Consider the following 26,727-nt stretch of genomic DNA (forward strand, 5'->3'; position numbering starts at 1 on the left):
TTTGGAATTAGCGTGTGCCTCCGAGTGTGCTTGTGCAAGGGTCTTTGGGTTTTTTTTAAGCTGTGTTGCTTTTTTAAAGCTTAAATGTGTTTACAAATACAGTATTTCCAGTGGAAAGCTTATCCCCTGAAAACAAAATTCAAACTGCAACATAAACAGAAAGCGAGTATCTATTTTTAAAATCACATCAAATAACAGCAGCTTGCCTCGTGCCTATAGGGGTCTCTCTAGAGATTAGGATTAGTTTCTTTTGAATTTCTGATAGCGATTGCATGTAGCCTGGCCCAGGGGCGGACAGCTCTCTGCAAACCCCTGGTATCTGGTGCGCACACCACCAGCGCTGTAGAAGAGACTTGTTTACACAAAGCAGTGGGTGGCAAGCAGTCCTGTAACATGCCAAAGGATCAGCAGCCTGTAAATTGAGTATCTAACACCACATATTTCGATTGCCTATGTCTACTACTGTACAGTATGTGGGATCAGGTGTCTGTGTGTGGTACATTCTTCAGATGGAGGTCTTGATCTGCACACAAATCTAATAAAAGTAATTAGTGTAGTAAAGCATAGTGAAAGCATGGTAAAGTAAAGAGGCACACGCTCAAAAACTAAACATGGGAAAAGCATTGCTAGTGACAGCCCCATAGCCACACTATTATTCAAAAACATTTTTGTTCTCCAGCCTCAGTATTTTTGTGTGCAAAGCCCTTGTTTACATTCCAGTTGGTTTACAGCCACTTGCATCTGTTGGGACTAAAGCTTCCTTTCCCTTAAAACATGCTTGTCACTTAGTCATTCTAGAAGCAAAATGTTTATGCCAATCCTACCACAGTAGCAGACAGAATTATATTTGAATATGCTGACAACATATAGAAAACCTCTACATACTGCCATATTGTATAGACTCCTTCTGAAATAACACTTTTCAATGCTATTTGAACATGTAATGTTTAGTTAGCCGAACATGGGAATCAGCAGCGCAACACAATATTAAGATGTAGTGAGTTGTTTCACCTTAGTGTCAAGATGCAAACTGTGCAATTAGATCCTATCGCTCTGTTCCCAGATCAGTCCCAGCAACACAGAATCTTACCTACAGTAGCAAGGAGACAGCTCCAGGAAAAGCGTTTTACTTTATATTATCAGCACTTCTTTTTCTGAAGAGAACAGCAATTACAATTCTAAAACAAATCAGCAACTTTATTACAAGCCCATTAAATGTAATTCTTTGGTGATTTAGGTCTGGTAACTGTAAATGAAGTACTGTACTGTTCATTTTTCTTTGCTGAAACAATGGTGATAATTTGGAGTAAAGAGCTAAAGGCCTTAGTCTCTTAGTAACAGGCACTGGTGTTAACAGGAACATACTCCAGGAAATGTGTATCAAGTGTAGTAATCTAGATGCTGTTGATTGCTACTTGCTTCTGTCTTGTATTGGTATCACACTTAATTTGAATTGTTAAACTGCATCAAGTAAGGGCTATCAATTTAGGCTAGGGGCATTTGATTTTATCTCCCTATTTTCAGAAAATTTATATTCAATATGCTTATTAAAAGAAACTGAATACATGTTTTAAATTACACCATACAATTAATGTATGTAAATGCAGTAGTTCACATAGGTTTGCCATATTGTACATCTGTAAAATATACTGTAACACCTACATACTCATACATTAAAATATATTTTCTTGTCTTTTGTGTGCAAATCTAATTTTAAAAAATGGGTTAAAAAGTGTTACTGAATGAGTTGGCTAGTTGTTTTTCCCTATATTTAATGTATTTTAAATATAATAGAAGCTGTCAATTGTTCATTGAGGTTAAATTCCCATTGTTTATGCATCAGTGCAGTTTGTGTAAACAAAGCTTTCTTCCGCCAGCCTTCACACAGCTATTAAAAGAAAAAGGGGTGTAATGCAGCTCAAATCAACATATTCTGTTTCTGTCTGGCTGACTGACCAAGTCCAAGGCTCCAGGTGACACAACACACCAAATCATTCAAATACATTATGCCCCCCACCTTCTGTTACAGTACTAAACTGTGATGTCCAACAGCACACCAACAGGGGCTACTCAGTTACCATGCTGGCTCTTCAGCAAAGAAAGCCAACTACTGGACACAGCGGATCTGAATGTGAACAATTTTCAGCATCCCATTCTGAAGCTTACAGAGCTCTACAAGATCTACTGCATACAGAATCCCAATTACACAACCTCAGCTCCCCTCTCCCTATTTCTCCTTCACCACATGCTGCAAGAGCCTATGCTGATGCACATCATGCATCTGGTTGGTGTGCTGCAGCTACAGCAATCCCATATTTAGCCTTCCAATACTGAATAAACCCATGTGGCATGTGTATAGCACGGCTTGCCTCCCACTACTTGCTTATAGGTACTGCTTTTTAGAAAACAAATGGTGAATCAATGGTAAATTAAAACTACAATTAACTCTAAATCAGTAAGCTTAAAAAGAATAACTGACAAGTTATTTTAACATTGCAAACCCAAAACAGCTAATTCACTCTGTAAAACAGTTGCCACATACAGCACTATATTGTGCTGCATAGCAATACTAGTCATACACACATACACACCCTCCACACAGAAGCATGCTTCTGACAGTATTTCTGATTCATTGAACTGCCAGGCAGGCAAAGCTCGCCGCAGTCCTGCAGCAGCTTCAACACAGAAATATAAAATGAGATCAGAGGACCACAGCTTGCTAATGCATCAGTGCCCTCAGATAAAACATTTGAAGAACAAACTTGTAACAAAACAGAAGTCAAGAATTTAGCTCTACAGACAAAAGCAGTTCCAACTCCAGCACAAACACCTTACCCATCAGTCCTGGCTGCGACTGTGTTGGGGCAAAATGTACTCCGGCTGCAAATTCACAGAGGAGTGCTCGAAGAAATGAAGTTTACCAGTCAGCAGCAGCTCGATCAGCAGTGTTTGCTGTGCTTCTTTCGTTTGCTTTTTTCTCTCTGTCTAACTCTCTCCCTCATCCCCTCCCTCTCCCTCCCTCCCTCCTTGTGAGCTGATGACATCAGAACAGCGTCTCAGGCATGCAGAGTGTTTATAAGCACTGCTATTCAATTTCCTGGAACACAGACTATATTCACAGAAGGTCCAGGCTTTCTCTCTCAGCTGCTGCTTCTGCTGCTGGCTCTGTTGCTTTAACCCTCTAAGACCCTGACACTCAAAAGAAGCCTAGTATAGGCAAACGTACACAGCAACAATCTTGTGAGCTAAACTAATTAACGGATGTCTTAATACCAAGGGCTTGCATGAAAATGCATACTAATTGCTCCATTCTATTTGGATTATTGACACTGTTGGATAAATACAACTTTAAGTTTTCATTAAAGAAAGCATTTATTCCATAACTAGAATATGCCTCCACCTCATTACCCCTTGTTATATTATTATTGTTATATTTTTTAAGGTAGCCCATTGAGAAATGCAATTTAATAAACACTGTTTAATGCAAAGTGTTATGTTTTTATCTTCTTTCATCACTTAAATAGTTGAGACAAGCAATCACATGTGCAGTTTCAGCAAAATAATCGGTTCAGCCTTGAAGGAACTGCATTTGGTGCCAAACTTACAACAGTACAAATAGGATTTATGGTATATAACGAAACTCAGGACACTGAGACATACTTTCAAACCCTCTTTAATTAACCTCTAGTAGGGAAACACCTCTTCATTTTACTTCACTGTAGAACTAAACAATTCAATACTATGACTGGAGGTGATCGTTGTTTCCCTGTTTGTAACAACAATGACAAAGTTTCGCCTTGTGGACTCATATGTACACTACTGAAGGATTGGCTGATACTGTATGCATGGAGTAAAGACAATAAGGCATTCCTTCAAGGCTTGAAAGGAAACTGCACATATGGTTGCTGTATGCAAGTGATGAAAAGATGCCCAAAATATGGTTGCATGGAGACCATTTCAATAGAAAGACAAGTCTAAAAAGAGAGCAAATAAGTTAGCAATTGAGACATTAAATTTACCCCTCTGCTCTCAACAAAAATATTTCCAGTACTTGAATTTGTTGTGAGGGTCACTGTTTTCATTTTTATTTTACTGTAGTTGTATACCAACAGTTAGTATGTTTCCAAACAATATAGTTACAAAACAATAAATAAACAGCCAAACAAATAATATAAAAATCAATGGAAAATGGATATAAATATCATTTAAAAAAAAAAAAAAAAAAAAAATATATATATATATATATATATATATATATATATATATATATATATATATATATATATATATATATATATATTGGTTGAGACATTTTCCATGCAGGGTTAATTCATTTCTACATCCCTCTTTCATTCTCTCTCCATGCACACAGATTACAGTTTTATACTCCTTACAATAGGACCCGACTGTCTCAGTGGTGCTTAAAATAGAAAGCGTTTTATGAAAGACTTAAATATTACACAATCAATGTTGAAGAATGGCACTCACACGGCACCACAGCAATTAGCGGGGCCCTGCAACGCTTAACTTTTTTTCAATGCAGCAGAATTTGTCACCTAGAATTTTAGAGGGAGATAAGAGGGGACAGAAACACTATTATTATTTCACCAAATGGGTTTTCTGTAGCCCACTTTTTTTCTCTTTCCCTTGCACTGCACGGCTTTCTATTCTTTCCCACTAGGATTGTTTTTATTAAGACTTGAAAATATTTAATAATAAACCATATGAAACAGGCTTTTTTTGTATCTTATTTAAAAAATACACCCTTGTAGGTGCTTCCATTATTTAAAAGAAAAATTGACAAAAAGGCAATTGCCCTCTAACAGCCACTAACAGTTATATATATATATATATACACACACACACACACACACACACACACACACACACACACACACACACACACACACACACACACACACACACACACACACACACACACACACACACACACACACACACACACACACACACACACACACACACACACACACACAGTGCCTTGCAAAAGTATTCAGACCCCTGACCAATTCTCTCATATTACTGAGTTACAAATGGTACATTGAAATTTCGTTCTGTTTGATATTTTATTTTTAAACACTGAAACTCTGAATCAATTATTGTAAGGTGACATTGGTTTTATGTTGGGAAATATTTTTAAGAAAAATAAAAAACTGAAATATCTTGCTTGCATAAGTATTCAACCCCTGTGCTGTGGAAGCTCACAGTTTGCACCGATGAAAGAAAATGCTCTAACGAGGACACAATTACCTTACCATTGGCCTCCACCTGTGAACCATTAAAGTTGCTGTCACATTTTCTGGATAAAAACCCCACTACTGAAGGATCATTGGTAAGGCTGTGAATCTGAAGGAAAATGAAGACCAAAGACCATTCTACAGAAGTTAGAGATAAAGTAATACAGATGCATAGATTAGGGAAAGGGTACAAAATAATATCCAAGTGTTTGGAAATCCCAGTGAGCACAGTTGGATCAATAATCAGGAAGTGAAAGCTGCATCACACCACCCAGGCACTGCCAAGAAAAGGTTGTCCCTCAAAACTCAGCACTAAAACAAGAAGGAGACTTGTGAGAGAAGCCACAGAGAGGCCAACAATCACTTTGAAGGAGCTACAGAGTTCAGTGGCTGGGAGTGGAGTAATGGTGCACCAGTCAACCATATGAAGAGCTCTGCATAACACTGGCCTGTATGGGAGGGTGGCAAGAAAGAAGCTGTTACTCAAAAAGTACCACCTGAAAGCACGTCTGGCGTTTGCCAGAAAGCATGAGAGTGACCCAGCTGCGATGTGGGAAAAGGTTTTGTGGTCAGATGAGACTATGTGTGGCGCAAACCTAACACTGCCCATGCCTCAAGACACACCATCCCTACAGTGAAGTATGGTGGTGGCAGCATCATGCTGGGGGGTTGCTTCTCATCAGCAGGGACTGGGCATCTTGTTACAATTGAAGGAAGAATGGATGGAGCAAAATACAGGAAAATACTGCAAGAGAATCTGCTTCAGTCCGCTAAAAAACTGAAGCTTGGGAGGAAATTCACCTTTCAGCAGGACAATGATCCCAAGCACAAGGCCAAAGCAACACTGGAGTGGCTCAAGAACAAAAAGGTGAATGTCCTACAGTGGCCCAGTCAAAGTCCTGATCTCAATCCCATTGAGAATCTGTGGCACTATTTGAAAATTGTGGTCCACAAGCATCGTCCAACCAACCTGAACAACCTGGAGCAAATCTGCCAAGAAAAATGGGCCAAAATCACTCCGACACTGTGTGCAAAGCTGGTACATACTTACCCCAAAAGACTTAAAGCTGTTATGGCAGCGAAAGGTGGCTCTACCAAATATTAATGTGTGGGGGTTGAATATTTATGCAAGCAATATATTTCAGTTTTTTTATTTTTCTTAAAAATATTTCCCAAGATAAAACCAATGTCACCTTACAATAATTGATTTTGAGTTTAGTGTTTTAAAATAAAATATCAAACAGAACAAAATTTCAATGTACCATTTGTAATTCAGTAATATGAGAGAATTGGTCAGTGGTCTGAATACTTTTGCAAGGCACTGTATATATCTATCTATCTATCTATCTATATATATATATATATATATATATATATATATATATATATATATATATATATATTCATTCTGCTTCCTTATTTACCAAGAATGCTTGTGTCACTAAACTACCTTTGAGGTCAGAAAACAAACAAAAAAGCTGAAAACTAACTGGAGTGAACAGAGACCAACTTTATGTAAAACGGAACTGACTGTAACCTAACAAGCCCATGCTGAAAATATCAGCTCAGTATCTAGTTATATGTTATCAATATAACAAAAGCACTGTTCTGAATCACCTTTTCATTGTTTCTAACCATTTCTAACACTGCTGCAAGGCGACTGTCTCAAAGAGTGACGTATAGTAGTGGTCCAGTAAACAGTTTTTAGTGGGTGGCAAATGTTCTGATAGTTAAACCTACCTCTGAGGGGTGTAAACTAATTGGACTGAACTTAGACGCTTTTCTTCTAAGAAAATTTAATTGTTTACATTTTAGTGTGAGCACTGGAGGCTGGGACACTGCAGCTTTACAACTTAAAGAAAACAGACGGTTCCATTGATAACAGAAGAACTTCAAGAATTCTCTGTCAGTTCAAAACAATCTGTGTACCAGGGCTAAAAATGAACTTTCTGGGCCTGTAGCCAGGCCGTGACAGGTGGGGGGCTTTAAACGTTTCGAAGGAAGTTCCAGGGCGGGGGTAGGGATGAGTGATAAGTTCACTACATTTCCATTAAAAAACACACACACACATAAATGTGTTTAATTAAAACAGTGTCGAGAACCATCAAACCCTGACACCCCTCAAAAAACCTTGTCTTTGTTTTGAAAGAGCTAAAACAACTAGGCTAAGGGCACAAATTCAAGATAATGTGGAATATTCTTCAAACTTATGTTCTATACACAACAAGTGTTAAACACCTAGTGTGCTTAAAATATATTCATAGACAAAAAGAAGACCAAGTTATTGTTCACCAGAAGTATCAAAACATAACTAGAGTTGTTTCGGTGTTTATTTTTGAGAGACTTTACTGCATCATGCATAAATATTCATTTTAATTCCTGGTTTCTGACCAGCTGAAACAAAGCCTGCCATGAGTGCAGCAGGGACCGAGACAATTAAGACAGAAAGCAGACAAGCTGGATGTCAATCATGCTCAGCACCCGCCTTGTCTGATCTACAGCGAATCAGAAAGACAGGTATGAAGTTCTCTATGTCCTTATTAGAAAACAATGTTAATAACGATGCACACAGAAGAAAATAGAACCAGTACTGTATTTGTCATATTGAAGTTCCTTCCTTTTTTTTCTTTTTTGTTTACCTGCAACATACATTTGTAATTGAATAGGAATATACAATGGTTGTATTTGTGGGTGAGTGTATTAACCCTTTGCGGTCCTATGCCGGACCAGGTCCGACATTACAATTTTCCCTTTCCAATCCGATGTGGGACTCTGTCCGACATCATCAAAAAGGCGTCAAGCACAGGAAAAAGCCAAGAAAACCTTTTAGGCCGATGCCGAAACCCCCCCCCCCCCCCCCCCCCCCCCCCCCCCCCCCCCCCCCCCCCAAAAAAAAAATGGCTTATCTGAGCAATACACATATCCCCTGAACCACAGAGATAACATAGACTTAAATAAAGAAGATAGCTGCTTCCACATCCAGCTCTCAAAGAATATCACAGATATTTGTAATAAAATAATGATTTGGATCACATTACTGAGGAGTTTGGTGATAAAACAGATTTATCTGTATCTGTATGCCTGACTATGAAGAGATATGTGAAAAATACAGTGAACGAGGGGTGGGGCTCGGCTGGAGATTCAGTACTGAGTGTCCTTTGCTATGCAGTGCCTTTTAAACCTTCTTTTAACCAGTGTGTGAAAATAAATTGGACCTGACGTGCCTGACAAGCGCTGAATAAATGGACCAATAAGGGTTAAAGAGTTTCCCTCAAAGAAAAAAAAGAAAAACTAAACGTAGCTTATAATTTACTGGAGAATGTTAAAAAGATATGAACATCCTCTAGGAATCCAGATATGTATTATCTCCTGAAATTACAAAAATAATTCTACTGTATGGAAGGATGCTCTTGTCTTGTGTTTTGCAAACTGTACTGTAACAGCAGTATTTGAACATATGAAGCAATAACTGCTGACCGTCCTACTAAAGCAAACTGCAAAGATGTCTTTTCATAGCCCCTAGCCAGGTGTTCATGGCAAACAAACGGCTGTTCTTTCTGAAAAAGTCAACACCTTTGCTTTTTTTCAATCACATGTTTTGGCCTCTCCTACTTCCATGAAACTGAATAGAGTTCAACATTGAATCTCATCTGCATGCCAATAAAAGCAGGTTGTCCATCAATCCAATTACACGCAAACTGAGCAGCACTAAGAGGCTGAAGTTTATTTTCCTTTTTAATTCCTTAAGAAGGTTAGGATTTATGATAGTTCAGCTGGGGTTTCAAGAAATGGAAATATTACACATTTATTGGTATTTGTTTTAGAGAATGGGAAACGGGTAGTTATATTACAAATTCATAAGATTAAGGAACTATTTAAACAGAAGCTATTCCAGGAGCTTCCTGTACAATCATTTTTTCTTAAAGGGATCATCCGATATCGGTTTACACACAGAAGCATGTGTTTGTGTACAGCTATGGCCAAATGTTTTGCATCACCCTATATAATTAACTAACTGTGCTTCATAAAGTCAAATGAAACCTGCTGAATAATGTCATGTTTCTATATTGAAATATATACCGCTTTGTAGTTTTCCATATACTTTTCCATAAAAACTGACAAAAATTGACATTTCGAAATTCAACATGTACTACTATGATGACTTCAGGTACACTTTTGCAATATCATTATGTAGTTTCTTTAATAACGTGATGTTAAAAAACGATCTAAATTATGTTCATATAGTTTTTTTTTTTTTAATTGTATTTATTATATCTCAATCCTAAAATTATAAGTGATGTAGATACTCAACAGGCAGGGGACATTCACTGAGCCTTTTTCACTGGAATCGCTGATAACTTGCACCCTGCACTCTCTGCGAGGGGACAGGAGAAGCTGGATATAAGTTTTGTGCTGGTCTACTATACAGCATCTTATCTAAAGTCAAGTTACCATGTTTGAAAGTGTCTTAGTCATATTCAAATTCATTGGTGTTTATTTATTCATCCATAGTTGAGTATTTTGTGGAAGGGAGCTAGTGAATCCAACAAGCAGTATTTGCAGCAGTGGAACACACATGTTCTCTAGATTTAATAGGCCAGGAAGAAAAACAGAAATTGTAATTAATTCTTCTCAAAATGGGTGTTTTTGTTATACTGATTACAGCTCATATGGTAATGGTAGGCTCAACATGAGCTAATCTGGCTTACCTTTTTAAAATGTGTGCTTACATAATCATCCATCTGATGCAGATTGAACGGTTCATTGGAAGTTTTCAATAATGGTAAATACAGTATCAGTGCATTTCATGGCAGTCTCATTCTTACTGGTTTTAAAGATTGCTTGCAACTAGTACATTAGGTGATGTGCCATATTTTCACTATGCCAGTATGGTTTGCCACAGAGACTATATCGTAAACCTGTAAGAGGCGTAACTCAACTCCACCAAAAGACACATCATCGTATTCTGAATGAAACATTAAATAATACGAATTCAACAGCTGGGACTAAAAACTCATTCAGTCAAGAGTTGCATCTAGGAGTCAAACAAATATGGGTATGTGTTACAGCAGAACTAAACCTGGGCATTCACGTGCGCAGGTCTATGCTAATCAATACATATTAGACAGCTTCAAGTTAAATAAGTAAATAAAAAATGTACTGACATTTTATCCACAACTGTGTTTGGTTTACATGCTACATTACTGAAGATGAAGCCATTGTGTTTGTATGTATCCCTTTTGAAATGTAAACGTATTAAGAGTCAATAGAAAGGGATATTGTGAGTTATTCACAACTTATGTAAGGACAAAAATGAGTTTTCTATTCAAAATGACTCAATCATTCTTTAATACTGTAAATTCCAAGATTCTGTTACATGAACGAATCCAAACATCCAAACATTTCAACAAGGGTTTGTTCCAAAACTCAAATATATTTGTCCCCTGCTGTTGGTGGCTGACTGATTTTGAATAGGTATGTAAGTATATCTGTAGCTGGTAATACATGTTATTTATCCTGCAGTTACTGCTTTTAGGCCTCATAATGAGTAATATCCTGTTTTTTATGATGTGAAATTATAACATTCGCAAAGCAGGATAGCCTGTGACCTGCTAACTTAGAGGTGACTGTTAACAACAAAGCCAACACCACGACAAGCTGCCAAGTATATAGCTTTCTCCAGTGAACAATAATCCTAATAATAATTCTGAGCAGGTCAGGACTTTCTCAACAGATTAATTTAGACCTAAGTGTGCTGCGTACAGCATGCAGGAGTACCAAATAAACCTGGGATTTAAATAGCATTAGGTACAGTACGAATCTTTAAACATGGAGGCATTAAACACAGTAATTGATCAATAAAGCACTTACTCGCCACAGTTTGTAAATCAATAATCATGAATATCAATATAGAGCAAGAATAATAACTCCACTCAAATTAAAATCCGCTTAGTCCACTGTAGGCTTTGCATCAGATGCCAATGAAAGACATAAAACTGAAAGCGTGAAACTTTTAAAAAGTGCTACAGAACCCCAAGCTGTGTTTACGACATTCACACTACAAACTGTTCCTTGTGTTACAGCTATCCTCCATTGTTGTTATAGTTTTATTCAATAATCTACAGTTAGAAATCAATTGATGAAGCCAAACACATTCTACCACATTTTTTAGCAAGTTAAATGATCATCCTGTAGTTGTCTGCAAAAAAAAAAAAGAAATCCCAAGAGCATAAGAATGCCTTTTACAGATACTGCTCAAACAATAGTTGGATTTGCACTACGAATACATACAGTGTCTGGCCTGGTAGTATTAGGACCTGTACTTGTTACTGAGTTGGGTCACCATTTCCTCTAAATCAGACGGAGATCTGAGCATTGCGTTGGACATGGATGATGACTGTTCCATTTGCGCACAATTCTGGCACCATGGAAGGACTTGGTCTGCAATGATGCTTAAATAAACACCATTGATTCAGCTTCCAGAGTAACCCTTGATATACCAGGAGAACCTGTCCCACACCAGATCATTCAGACCTGATTGTCCCTCAAACAGTGAATGACAATTAGTGTCTGTGGTGGTTCTGCAATGTGGACTAAGTAATTCACTGGGGTCAGGGTGCAATCAAACCCAGGAGATGACAGATGAGGGAATCAGCCTGCAATGCCGCATTGCCTCAACAATATTAAACACTATTGAAATGAATTTTATCTTTTTTTAAAAGGAGGTTCCTGTTCAATCAGTTTGTGGAACATGAGATGTGAATCAGATGTAGTCAGAGTGAAAGCTAAAGAATCCAGTGTGCCGTGTGTACCCAGATGTAAGGTTTCACGTGTTATCAGAGATCCGTTTAGAGGTATGCTCTGACGTCAATCCTTACCTCAAGTTTATAGTTATGGACAAGATACAGGCCAAAAAAAATTCAGCAAAATCCTTTTTTTTTTTTAAAATAAACAATATAAATACATAACAGGTTCTATCCAATTGATCGCAACAGTTCTGGAGCTACATGATGTTAAGTATAATATGGTCCTTTTTAAAGAAAATAAGTTAACCCCAGTCAATACTACAAGTGTAGTACAGAAACCAGGATTGAAAACAGAAAATACTGTAGAATTATGACAGAGGGGAGGAGACACTTCACACAGAGTAGTGAGGGCATGGATCAGGTTGTCATGTTGTTGGGGCAGAATGACTTGGATCCTTTAAGACCCAACTTGACCAAGTTTTGAAATCAATCCGCTGCTAGGAACCAGACAAGCTTACCGTAGAAGGGCTGGATGGCCTCCTCTCGTCAAGAAGTTTCTTATTTTCTTATGAAATTCAAACTCTAACAGTGCTCTTTAGTGCACTTCTATAAAACATGTAATACACCAGGGAGACTCAATTATATTGCACACTGACCAAAGTCAGCTTGAACTAAGTGGTGCTTAATGGTCATTAATTGGAGTGACTAATCTGTTGATTACTGCTTTATTTACTCAAATAAACATAACATCGCAATATGGAATGTAATTTCTGCTTCATTTCAATTTTGTAGGCATGTGTGGTTGTAAATCTCTAGAACTCAACACACTCAATCACATTAATTAGACAAGCATTTTGGTTAGCCGGAAAATTGTCATCTCAAGCTTCTTATCGTTCCTCCATGGTAGATAGTGTAGTGTGTAGTGGTTTGCTTTTTCCTTTTGTCTGCTTGTGGTGTGTTGGCCTATGGCCTGTTTTTTCTCCTTTTTTCCTAAAACCATCAACAAATAATAATTTATAAAATATTAGGTTGATGGAACTGATAGGTAGATGGAATGGTACATAAATGTGGGCTGAATATATTTGTTGGTTTAAACGAATAATCACATTATAATTATATATAATTATATATATTATATATATATATATATATATATATATATTATATATCACATATAGTATTATATATATAGTGTGTATATATATAATAATCACATTATATATATAGTGTGGCAGAGCAACAGCTCTGCCTGTAAATACTGTGGAGTTTTGGTGGTGGTTGGCAGGGACAGGGTTAATTCCTGGCCCTGCCAAAAACATATGAGAATGTGGCTGCTCCCAAATAGAATGATTGGTGCTAATTGGGAGCAGCCACATCACATAAAAGCACAGCCCAGTGCTCCATTTGGGAGGGGAGTTTAGTGAGTGTACACTGTTGTTGTTACTGTGTTTCTGCACATAAACACAGTGAAGGGGAATGCCCAGCCTACGTTTTGTTTAAACCTGTGCCTACATTTTTTGCCCTTGTGCCTTTTTATGTGGACTTTTTTTTTTTTTTTTTTGCTTGTTTGTTTGTTTATTAAAGTGCGCTTTAGTGCTTGTATTGCAGTTTCCTGGCTTCTAAGTCTCTGTCTCGCCGCTACCCCGTCACACACACACACACACACACACACACACACACACACACACACACACGTAGCACTAGCTACATGAATGCAGCATAAGTAATTTGCTGCCTGCTGCTCTTAATTGAGTATCAGAATACCTGGCCAGGTTAATTTAATTCTCTGTTCAATTGCTAAATAAGTAATTTTGTTCTCATTTTTAAAGTGGACCTTTCAGATTCCATAAGGTAAAATTAGGTGAAGCTATTTCAATTTACTATTAAATTTTGGTAAGGGGTTTATCTCTGCACTGGACTTTCTCTCTTGTTTTAACTGAATGATCTTTTCCTTAATTGCCACATGGACATTCTAATTAGGTTCAGGTGTTTTGATAATTGCATTGGCAAAGGTCTTATTGGGCTTGATTTATTAAGTCTGAGTATCTTAATTGGTGGCTCTTTAAATAGGACTCTTACTTCCTAGTGAGGAGGATGTTTTTTTTTTTTTTTTTTTTTTTGCTGGGGGTGATTCTTTTTCGGGTGTGTTTTTTGTGGATGTGGTGTTTGAAGAGGGAGGTTGCTGGACTGTAAAGGAGAAATCAGGAAGCAATAATCTTTTGGTTGTTAGAAACAGTGTATTTTCTCTAATCTGCCATTTTTTTCCAGTTTGAAAGTAACCAATTATCTAATCTCCTGCCAAATTGAAACTATCCACATCATTCAAATTGTTTATTTGGATCCTAAGAACAACAACAGTGACTAATCCATTTATTATCCAAATCATCACCTTTTGTCTTCTTACCTGGTTGAAAACTGCAAGCTCTACAGGACCAAGGAAGAACTGGGTGAGATCCCCTAATGGGGAGGAATCTTATTTTTTGTCGCTGGATTATCTGGGCTGTTTTGGATTATTATTTTTGTTTATTTTTTGGGGATTAACGAGCATCCAGCACAAGTCTCATTTTTGTTTTGTGTTTAAACTTTTCTGGTTCAACTGCATTCTCCATACGGATTGGATATAACATCTTGGGACTTTTAAAGTATTGGTGGTTGTGGTTGTTTCATGGACATTTTTTTTTTTTTTATAAGGACTGCCCAATGGACTCGGTGGTAAACACTTTAATCAACACTGGCTATGTTAGGCTGTACATTACAGAAAGCTTTGATCTGTCCTATATGACTGGTATTAATGAGTGTTCTGGTAAACATTTTAAACGGTTCAAATGCCGTCTGATTAAAACTCATGCACACCAAATGTTTGATACATCTGTCTACAGTATAATATGCCATGCATATTCAATAACATCTGCTATTTGAATTCTGGTGTTGCTTTTGGTTTAATTGTCTTACTATTTTCTATTTGTTGTAAACAATCCTGACTTACCCAGCAATTTTTCTTGGTTCTGTCACGCAATCCTACTGCTTTGGAGAGTTATATTGTTTAGTAGTTTATTTGTATTTCAGTCACAAAATACTGGTTATTGGACATTGCTTAAGGATTGGGTTTGATGTGTGTGTGTATGTGTGTGTATATAGATATATATACATTCATGATATATTCCATTAAGATTCTATTAAGGGAGGTTAATGTTTTTTTTTTTTTTTTTGCGTGTATTAAAATACACTGTTTAAATACAACTTTTTTTTTTTTTTTTTTTAATTTTAACAACCTTAACGTCTACCCACCTTCCTGCTCTAACCACGGACATCCCTGTAGTCACAGCATGTGATACAAATCCCAGTCTTTACGCAACATAAGTGAGTAAAGCATTCAAGACTAAATGTTGCAGTACCACAACATGTGCACACAAACTTGCACACCCTTCACTGTATGACTTACCCTGCACACCACCCTGTAGTGACTTTACCAGATCAACAACTAGCGGACTGTAACATGGGTCATAGTCTGAAGAAAATGCAAAAGTTAATTTTCATAGGAGAACAGTAGTTGTAAAGGTATTATCCTAGTAAACTAATAAGTTGCAGGTAGAAGCAGTTCATGGACGGCTATTTAGTTTCTTGACAGTTTTATACTGTTAAAATTAGCCTTTGCACTTGATTCAAAATAGGACACGTAAGTATATATTGAAGATTAAAAATAAATTGACTTTATGCTGTATATTTACTATGTATAAACACTGTGGTTAGTGTATCTGACAGCAGCACTCAGTGGCCATCACCCTCAATTGTTGTAGAGCACCCTCATTCAGATGTGTTACTGTATAATCTTAATCACATGAATTGACTGTGGAAAAGAAACAAAAACTGGAACAGAAATCCTCCCCTTAACTGTATCAGGTTTGAAAGAAACAAACAGCTAAACCGTGATGTACTGTAAAAGGAAATAAAAGAATGGTAACGACACAGCATAAAACAAGAAGTTAGGCTCAAGACCTAAACTCATTGTACAGAAAACCTGCAAGGAATACTTCATTTCCAAACCACATTTTTCACCTTTAAACCCCTGGAGGCCTTAGAGCAAACATGCAAATTATATATTTATAGGTTTATTTAATATTGAGTTATGGAACAGCAGCAAGAATTTAATCTCTTGCACGTTCATCAGTGTGCAAATGTAGCTACGGTATACAGCAAAACAAAACGGAACCTTCTGACAATTCAGTACCTTTCAGTATTGTAATATGAGATTAACATGTTTGAAAAAGAAATTTGGTCTCAGGTGACAGCTATGTAATCCAATGTGTGTGTGTGTTTGTTGATACTTGCTAATCCTGACTCCAATATTCCAAACTGACCTACAGTATAATGTGAACCACTCATTAATAATAATGTACTACTATACAAGCTGATGGCTCGAACTGTTCATTTGAAAGTAATATCAATAGCTAAGAGTATATTCATGACATTGAGTATGAAAAAAAAAAAAACAGACAAGGTAGTATAGTAGAAACAGCAATCGGTATCCGTCCTAACCAATTCAGATTAGTCTGAACAAAGGTATTGATAAAGCACTCCCCCTCCGCCCTGCCCCTGTTCCATCAAAAGTTGCTGGTTTGGCTTATAAGAAAATTGCTGTGTCAAGAAGTGGCCCATTAGCCGTTCATGCTAGTGCACTTAAAGCCCTATAATACCTTAATGCTTTGACCCTCTGCACTCTAGCACTGGCCACTGTAACCCACCATTAGAATGCTTGACTCCAGCTCTCACATTCAGTGGTTTGGCTTGGGAGTCTTCTTGTGCATTAACGGGGCAGCAGCTGCCAGTTATCCCCTGGTTAAAGTTGGGGTGTAGGGGGTGGGATGGGACTGCTCTGGTCAGTAAATGAAGCATTTCCTCTTTTCCCATTCCTCCCTGGTCCCTACTGGGGAAAGTGAGTTAAAAGGCAACGAACCAGTCATATACACAGTAGGCGTGCATGAATATTGCAACCATTTCTTTAATGAGTTTCAATTGAATGGTGTTGTGAAGCTACTGTGAACTAACCGTATATTTCACTACAATGTCAAAGTATTGGCGAACCACATGGTTTTAAAAATATCAGCTGCTAAAAGTATCAGTAAAAAGCAACAATCTCTTTTCCTCTTCTATTCTTCAAAGTTTGAAGATTTCCAACAGAGCAACAAAGATGGAATAAGCCTGTGTGCCTATAGCTGAAACTACCTTTGAGGAATGTAAACAAGACTGTCAGCTGACAAGTCTGCTACTACGACAAAGAAAGCTGCTGGAGCATGGGAATATATTTAGAATAATGTAGTAAACAGACACCAAGGAAATACAGTAGACACAACCTGATTGTGATAAACTAGCTATAAGCTTTAAAAACTCCAACGTTTTACATTTTTTTTTTTTTTACTTAGAAACAGTGGTTATTCTTTGGCACTGGTCTGTACTGTCAGTCTTGGCAACAGAACAATATAATCTTTCTATCCTAAAATCACAAAAAAATAGACTTGATTTAGTATTTATGGGCATTTTTGCTTTTTTTTTACTTTCACAAAGTATTCAATAACAGTACAATACACAGTAGTCTACAGTACACCAAGACTTAAAATTGACATTTTGTTTAAAACAAAAATGCATTTTCAGTTAAACGTTTATTAAAATATTGCCGTGTTTTAATATTTAGATTCTAGTCATTTAAATCTTACAGCCTTAATGTTGTTTCAAAGTTGACCAGAGCCTCTGTAACTTCCTATAGTATACAGCTCAGAAACACTTCAGTCATCATTGGCTGATAAACATTGTGTTGAAAGACAACAGATTCAAAATGGATGAAAAGTGCCATTTCCATGACTACCACTGCTTTGAAAGCAGTCCCACGCCTTCTGTGTTCTTTGATGAATCATGGAGGATGCGGGTCCCCTGATCCATGCTGCAGACATATGGTTTGAAAAGACCAGAGTAGACTATCCTCTACTTGAAGCTCGCAAGGCACAAAATAGCAGTCATATAAAAAAATGGCAAGTCTAACAGCCCCTGCTTAACACTTTTACCGAACACGATATTGCTTTCAAAAATTCTACTGATGCGAATAAACTAGGTTAACACATTGCTAAGTGATCTGGAAGTCACAACAGTATTCCAGGTTTTTTTTTTTTTTTTTTTTGGTTGTTATTTTACAAGCATGTTTTCTTTGGTAGAGATGGCATATGGGAAATACTATATATTTACAATAAAAAAAAAGAATAATCTATGACTATCTGTTATGTACTCTTGTCACGGATGGCTTGAGCGGTGCATGTGGGTGGTGACGTCAGGTTCAGAAAGCATCACAGACAGGCAGTACTGAAGTTGAAAATGAGACACTGCAGCGCTCAGTGTGTTTATTAAACAAACAAAAGAGTTAAACGAAAAAAAAAAACAGCACACGGCACTTGAGGCCAAAATAAATAGACAAACAAAACACAGTGGACGAACACTAAACAAGTACCGTGCTGGTGCTTCCAGCACGATGTAGCAATTGTTACTCTCTCTCTTACTTTTTACTTCCTCCTCTCTCTACTCACTGAACACACAACCCAGGTGAGTAAAATGTGCATCTATATATACTATTGTGGCAGGACTCAATTACCAATTAACCATTCACTTGAATCTCGGCACGTGAACTAATTTGCGCAGTCCTGTGCTCACATACTTTGTCTGCAGATGAAGTGATTATGCAATCCCTGTGCTTAAATACAACTATATATTTTAAATCACTTGTGCCACACAGACCTATTTATATCCTGTGCACCAATACCTATACACCAATATTGACACACCACTCGCAACGCATAACCCAAAATCCAAATATGCGCGGGGTACACTGCCACAACTCTATGTAGCAGTACTGTGTGTTGACACTGATGTTTATACAGTATGTGACAGTAAAAGCTTTACTGAAAGACATGTACATACTAACGGGTTGGGCCACAGTATTGACACAAGGACTCCACACAGTGTTGCTAGGTATCTTTTTAGATGTTAATCGATTCAGTCATGAACATTTCAGATTTGACAAGCCTTTCTAACAGTTTTTTCCCTCTGCCAGTCACCAACAGTTTGTGTCCACAGTAGTCTCTCTTGCTGACAAACATTCTCTTCATTTTGCCATTGCTGATGCACTGTGGAGCAAGCCAAGAAACATGAATGTCCTTGCAACTGTGGCACCTACTCGATCTGCACCCACTATCACGAATCTTTCAAATTATGTTATTTTTTTTGCAATCGTGCTACTCCCGCAGCTTTACAGTGCTGCAGGGATCACACGATCAACCTAATTTGCATCTCTAATTCCGGGCGATGCCAAATCCAAATCGGCTAGACAGGTCCTACTATGGTGACCACTGCCTACTTTGATAATACCCTTCATGTCAATTTTTGTTTCATAAACTTTCCATGACATTTTATGTTTACCAATATCATAAAAATTTGTCCTGTGCGAACCGTTGTGTTTTTTTCAGGTACGCAGATAAAAAGTGGTACACAGCGCATTGCGCTTGCTTGTGCATGCCTGAACAACTTCTGCTTCGAAAACACAGAAGTGCCCATTCAAACCCATTACAGTCGATTATATTTTTAAAGTTGCCATATTTTTCCATCATTAAGAAAATAGTATGCAAATATTTATCAGATGCAATACATTGGGTCTTGTACATTTTTTTTTACTTCTGCAACTTTGCGGTTGACTTCTCATTTTGTCTTGTTAGTCGTGAATTGTTTATTACTATTTTACAAAATTGTGAAACAAATATAGTTTACATTGCAATGAAATTCAGACTGCATTCAAAGATTAACCGAATGAAATCCGAACAGTCACATTTTAGCCATGCTTTGTATTTCTTTTCCAGTGAGTTAAGTAAAGCGGGCATGCATGAGACAACAAAAAAGCACCAGCATGTAGACCTCAGTGTGGCACTTGAAGAGAACTTCTAGTCATTCAAACCAACCAAAACATGAGCAGTATAAACGGATGAAAAAGATATGACAAATACAAAGTATAGTAAATGCTACAAAGGTGAAGGCACAGTATAACAGAAACGCACAGAAACAACATACATTGGGCAAAGATAACCCAACCAATTCATTGTGTGTATTTTTATAAAATGACTTGGATAAATTAAGTGCTGTGATTGGCTGAACAAGATTACATGACCGTGTGGTAATAATTGTCTTATCGCAAGGCTGTGACATCATAGACCAACTTGCTTACCTGACCTATAAATATTACTACGCCTTAATAGTAACAATTATCTAAACAGTGTTGCTGTAGGTAAAAGTGTCAGCATACAACTGAAACAGCATTTAAACACTCAACAATCTGTTTTTTTTTTTTTTTTTTTTTTCCATCTTTGTCACTAAGAATTACAGAAAAATTGGCAAATATACTGTGGTATTTATAACAGAACAAAGAAAACTCTGAAGAAAGCAGTAACACTATTCAAAAGCCATCTGAGAAATCACCATGTAAGTCTCACTCAGCATGTAATATACTGTATATGCAGCAGCTGCATCTACTTCTTAAACTAAATAGTGCCTTATAAAACTAACCAGCGAGTATGCAATATTTAACCTCGTCACAACAGACACATCTCTCCACTACCCTCCAATTTCAGAAACATATTTAAAACAAAATTAAAATCTCTCCTGCTCTCTGCTGACACAGCTGTTGGGCTTTTAAACAAGGTCAGGTTCGGAATAGAATTCTATTATGCTCGCCGCGGACGGGAATGACTGCAGCACTGCGCAAACTGACACTGAAGTAGTTTAGTCCACATACCATCTAATGCTGGTTTACAATCTAGGGAAATTAAGCCAGTCACCGGCCATCAGTGTGAAAACAGAAATATTGTTCAGCCTCAGAAATTATTGGTCAGCTTCACTTGAAGAACACAAACCTTGAGTAGGATCACTTTCTATAAAAAAAAATAAAAAACACTCGGAAGCCCCTCCCTCGAGTGCCAGTGCAGTGTTTGGCTGACCATGAATCCTCCCTCAGATGTGGGAAATCAGTCTGCTTTCAATTCACAAATGTCATTTCATCTCAAAGTTTTACTATAAATGGCAATGTTCAATGTAATGTCTATGGCAAATTTTAAAAAGTCAGTCTTCAAATCAGTCTTCAGGGACTATTTTTTCTTAGTGGAAGGATACATAATATATTTCTTATTTTCTTCCTTAAAAAAACAGTTTGTGTAATTATTATTATTTTTTTTTTAAAATGTAGCCATTTTATAAGCGAAATAACCCACTCCAGGGTGTGCGGCAAGACCATTCTCACCGCACTTCCTGGCTGGTTGACGGCAGTTGGCCTGCGGCCTCGTGCCTAACAACGCACCCAGGGTGTGCAGTAAGAGTTGTCTTACCGCACACCCTGTCGCGGGTTGTTTCTTACATAATCTATTACAGGAATTTTTAGCTTAACCTCAAGTCTTTGTGTAAACAAAAATAAAAGCACATCCCTGTGGTACAGTATAATGTGTTACAAACACTGCCAAAATACTTGGCAAACACTGTTTAAACCTGAGACTGCAATTGACTGAAAGGGCCTAGGAATTGTTTTGAGGTCCTGATTGTCCAACGGCAATATAAAACAAATTCGACAAACTGTCAATTTTTGATGATGATGGAACTCGACAGAGAGAATCATAAAATAGTACTATAACACATTTAATGCTGTATCCAAAATGCTCGATCTGTATCATCCAGGAACCCAAGGGGTCATATGATCAGCTTATAGCACTTATATTACTTTTAGGTTGCAGTTCAGCTGGCCAGCATAGTTCGACCTAGGCGAATATAATCCTGTGTAAAATGTTTCTCAAATACACTGCCTAGTTTCTGTTTTATGTTCTCTGTAAATTGAGAGCCTTTTAAAGTTAAAAAGGAAACGGTTAATTTTAGTTACATTAAAAAAATATAGCAAATGCATAACATGGAAATCAGAAAGCACTTCAGCAGTACGTCAAACCTTACATGTCACATGAACTTGCTTTTTGTATCATCTTGGTAGAAAATGACATTGTTGGAGGAAGGAACGAGTGAGTTTGATAGCTGGATAGTCAAAGAATATTTTCAAACAAATACATGTAAAATGTGCCTGAGTAGTAACTATTTGTTATTGTAGCTAGATAAAAAAAAAAAAAAAAAAAAAAAAAAAAAAGTAATAAGTTACTGTAAGTAATTATAATTTTATTCAGGTAACAGGGCTCCAGTCACATTTTTTGCCTTGAGCCAATTTTAGGAGCCAAATCCATTTGTTGGGCGCTACTTCATTTTAGACCAACAATAAAATGATACAAAAACAGAATTGTAATGTTTGTACTGACTGGTTTGTTGCCTCAGTGTTCATCTATGCTCCCTGACACTAACTTGCTCTGCCTTGCCTGTCCTCTATGTAATCTGCTGCTCTGACGCTGTGCCTATCCTCCCTGTGATCTGCTGCTCTGACACTGCACCTGTCCTCCGTGTGATCTGCTGCTCTGACACTGCACCTGTCCTCCATGTCATTCTCTGCTCTGACGCTACACCTATCTTCTGTTTGATCTGATGCTCAGATGCTGCGCCTATCCTCTATGTGATCTGCTGCTTTGACGCTACACCTGTCCTCAAATGCTGCTGCTGTAACCGTTCTTCCTCATGCTGTCATTTTACATCTTTGGTTCTTTAAAAGTGAACTTCAAATTCCCTGCAGTTCTGACTTGTGGCAATTTGTTCCTTAAAATTTGTTCTCTCTAAACTAATTGGAATTTGGCCTTAGCTTAAGTCTGTGAACTATATACAATCATCAAATATTTCTTATTATTGAAATTCTGAGTCAGCATCACCAGATGTCCTGTGGTGCTTGGCCTGCTTCCATCATCACCCACGCTGGGGTCTGCACTATCTAGAAAGGTAAATGAGAGAAGTATGGTAGTCACATTCTCGACTGGCAAATAAAGTAAAGCACAGTAAATGCGTAGTATAAGAATGGGATGAAGGATGATAAACTGCAAAAATGATATTACCCAAGAAATTCAGGCATTTTGCTAGCCATTTTATAATCTTGTACTAAGTGCCTTTTCATTTGAACATGAAGGGTTATTTATGAAGCTGGCATTGAACTTCCCAGAACCTTGTCACATATTCTATCAGGCACAACGTGTTGTACTGTATGTGTAAATGACAGGTTGTTTTTGTAGAAAAATACACACAGGCACACACACAAATGCATGTTATTTTATGGATGTCAGAAAACAATGACAGAGACCTTTCTCTGTAAATCTATGTCCAGATGCTGACAACTATTTGTAATACATATTGTTCAGTTAAAGCATGTTTTCTGTCTTGTGAGGTAATGAAAGACGCCGACGTGATGTTTGACAGGATACTGGCTTGACCTTTCTGTACTGGAAACTACAAAATAATACAAAGTACAGACATAACATAAATCTTAAAGGATATATAGCTTCAATTTTTTAATATTTCCCTGCTTCCTGATTCCATAACAAATGTGTTACTGTAACCTTTCCAATCCATTAGTTGCACTGCAAATTTTAAGTTTATTAAAAATATTCAGTGCATATAATTCATTTCACTGGTTTCAAGTTAACCTACAGTATGTCAGTGTTACAGTATGTTAAACAGATTTGCATTGCACAAAAAATAATATACTAGTCAGCCTATTGAACTGAATGAAAAGACAAGGGCTAGACATAATCGCAAACGATATAGTTCACATACAAATGGTTTGCCATTCAACTAAAGAGCAAGGTCTGCGTTCAAGAGGGAAGTATGTGTCTTATGCTGGTGTCAGAGGTATCAACTTATTGCAATCTACAGCACTTTACATCCTGAATTTAGCTGAAAAAACCTCAGACGTATAGCATAAAATAGCAATACAAACATAGTATTTGAATTATTGCAATTAGAACCAGTCAGAATGATTGCATACATCATGCAAACAGTAATGGAACAGTAGAGCATGTTATTAGAAGCTAATTACTCTAAAGTTTGATCCTAGTGTTTGCTGTTGGTGCTTGGAGTATTTTCTGTTTCCTAAGTATAGCCTCCACTGGAGTTGTTCTTTGTTTTGTTTACAAAGGGCAGTGCATGCCCTTATCAGGATCAGTGTGAGGGAGAGCGCTTTGCTGTCATATCTAAGATAGACTGCAGCGCTGCAATCCTGGACAAGCACATGTCATCTGAAGAACACTTCAACTAACAAGGGCTATCACTTTAAACATGTGAACTAGCATCCAGGCGTGTCCTCACATGATACTAATCTTACAGGGCAGTGCCTTAAATACAGATATTATATTGTTGGCAGGTTCCTGAGAAGTTCAGGAAAGATACAGCAGCTTCTTGGGGAAATGTGGACGGCGCACAGGTTCACACTTGTGGGTCATTAGCTAGAGAGGCCTGAAAGTGGTACGAATACATGTCCAGCTACTGTCTCCTACCCAGCCCTGTCTAGTTTAGCAAAGAAACCACCTGCCTTAACAAAGAAGCAAGTTTTACATTGACACAGCCAATTTTCTGTGTCATCCCTTTGCCTCTGTAAGACGGTGGTAAAGTCTGCTTCTACACTCCATTGTCCTCCCCATCTCTTCCAGAAGAGCTCTTCTGCTCGACTGACTTTTAATGAGGAAGGACTTTATTGATTAATTATTTAATTTATTTTTTTGCTATGTTTCTTCAGACAGAACACCAAGAAAGTTATTGAAGTATCTGCTATATTACCCAATGCCATTTCAAGAGCAGCCCAGAGTTCACTTGGACAAACTTAATGAAATAACATCAACATATCATGACATTACTATTTAATAGCTTAAATATATAATCATATCTGGATGATGATAGGTCAATCATCCATAAAACTCCAGTCACAATGAAGCTCTAGGAAGCCAGCACACTGTGTAGAGTTCCAACATAATGACACGGCCTCTCTGATGCACTCAATCATGACACAATTAGCCCGGTCGCTTGAGTTTGTGGCTCACATTCTGTGTCATAGGACTCCTGTTTATTGCAAACCTGACTTGACATCACATCTAGGAAGTTTACTTAAAGGTCAAATGAAAAATATTCAATAAACATGTTGTGCACTTACATAAAGGAATAAAGTTCCAATATCAAACTCAATTGCTTCTGCACCTAAAACCGTGTAATATGTATAATTGAGATTTGACAGCGTTGTTTCTGAGATTGACACCACTCGTAGTCATAAACTACCCAGTTCCTAGAGATTTCTTAATTCCCGCACAAATCTGTTATCACTGTACTAAAGTTTATTTTTATTTGAATACTACAATAAACTATCAGAAACTAAGTGAAGTACACAAACGTTTCACTGAAACGCTTGTCTGTTTGCCTGTCTTATAGTTTTGCCTATCTTTAACTTCTGAAAGAGCATTTTGAAGTTATGGGTTATTAGATTATACAAACAACTTGATTTTGTGTCACTTTAAAACTTTTCAACAAATTTAAATAGAACGATGTAAAAGTGACACGACAAAGGATTAACACAGAGGTTAGAAGAAATATGTTTTCTAGTAATGAGCACAACATAGAGAAAAACATAAACATCTTTTAAACTTGTCTCTCTGTTTAGTGGGAGAAGGGGGTCAAGTCCTTAAGTGTATCAAACCCTGCTTGTCCTTTCCTGTGTGGCAGCTTCACCTGCTGTTCAGAGCCAACCTCCTTCTCTCCTTGCTCACTGCTGTACTGGCAAGAGCTGAGCCATCCTGGAGGACAGCCAGCACTGAAGGAGAAAGCAAATGACTGAAAAGAACAGTCTCATTCTGACCTAGGGAGGTTAATACATTTCTCTTCCCAAAGGGATTACGGTCTCAGACTCAATATACAAGATGCGCTAATAGGGGCTGTATTAAAAAAGAAAAAATAATAATTTACAAGCAGGTGTTGGTAAACGGAAAATGCCTTAAAACGACCTTGTGATGAAAATTTGTGTTAGAAAATCCTCAAAATATCAGTTCAACATTTATTACCCTCCATGCCACTGCTTTGCCCATTTTTCTTAATGGTGCTTCCGAAGGGAATGAGGACCTCGCCACAGACTAAATTTTCCCCGAACATCCTTAATTACACATTACATATGTCATCATGAAAAGCAAGTCGCTATGATCTACATCCACAGCATCTACAATAGCATCTCATATCAAGAGCCTAGACTGTATACAGCTTCTTTAAAACTGAAAGTCTGTTTAGCGTAAAATAAATTCAAGGTACTGTAGTGATTATGATGAACAATTTGTGATGCTTCTAGTAAACACTGACATTCAAATGTTTACCTTCAAACCTACTTCTATGAACTAATACTCATTATTTACTATCATTATGTTGCTTGCATGTAATGAGTTCTAGTCAAGATGCCGGTTGAGTGAGTGGGTGGCTTTGTGTTGTGATCGGAAAGGGTTACAGGGTTAATTAGAAGTGCGAAGACAAACAGTTCAGTGTTCAGCTGGCCAGGCACAAAGTCATCAATAAAGCTAACTTGGAAACAGGTCCTCTAGTACACATGTTGCTGCTTATATCAGTACACTCAGTCCTTGGTCTTAAATTGCCTCTAATAAAGCAAAATAGTGGCTTGTGGAGTCATCTATGCCACTGTATTCGAAAAAATAAAGAGAATTTGAATTTCAGTTTAGAAGCATCACAAAAAAACGTCTCTCTTTGATCTT

General features: G+C 37.4%; 1 protein-coding gene across 4 annotated transcripts in view; it reads right to left on the reverse strand.

The window, feature by feature from the left end:
* The window catches only part of LOC121322045 (histone deacetylase 4-like), a 282,533-nt gene that overhangs the window by 99,982 nt on the left and 155,824 nt on the right, over nt 1-26,727 (reverse strand). The window contains exon 1 of one of the 4 annotated variants that reach the window (XM_041261509.1): nt 2,836-2,971. The exons of the other annotated variants lie outside the window; for them this stretch is intronic. Within the exon in view, the coding sequence (XP_041117443.1) occupies nt 2,836-2,839 (4 nt within the window). The 5' untranslated portion in view covers nt 2,840-2,971. Of the gene's footprint in view, nt 1-2,835; nt 2,972-26,727 lie in introns of those variants that run through there. 4 annotated transcript variants of the gene reach the window in all.

The sequence above is a fragment of the Polyodon spathula genome, chromosome 10 (genome assembly GCF_017654505.1).
Source record: "Polyodon spathula isolate WHYD16114869_AA chromosome 10, ASM1765450v1, whole genome shotgun sequence".
Taxonomy (NCBI): domain Eukaryota; kingdom Metazoa; phylum Chordata; class Actinopteri; order Acipenseriformes; family Polyodontidae; genus Polyodon; species Polyodon spathula.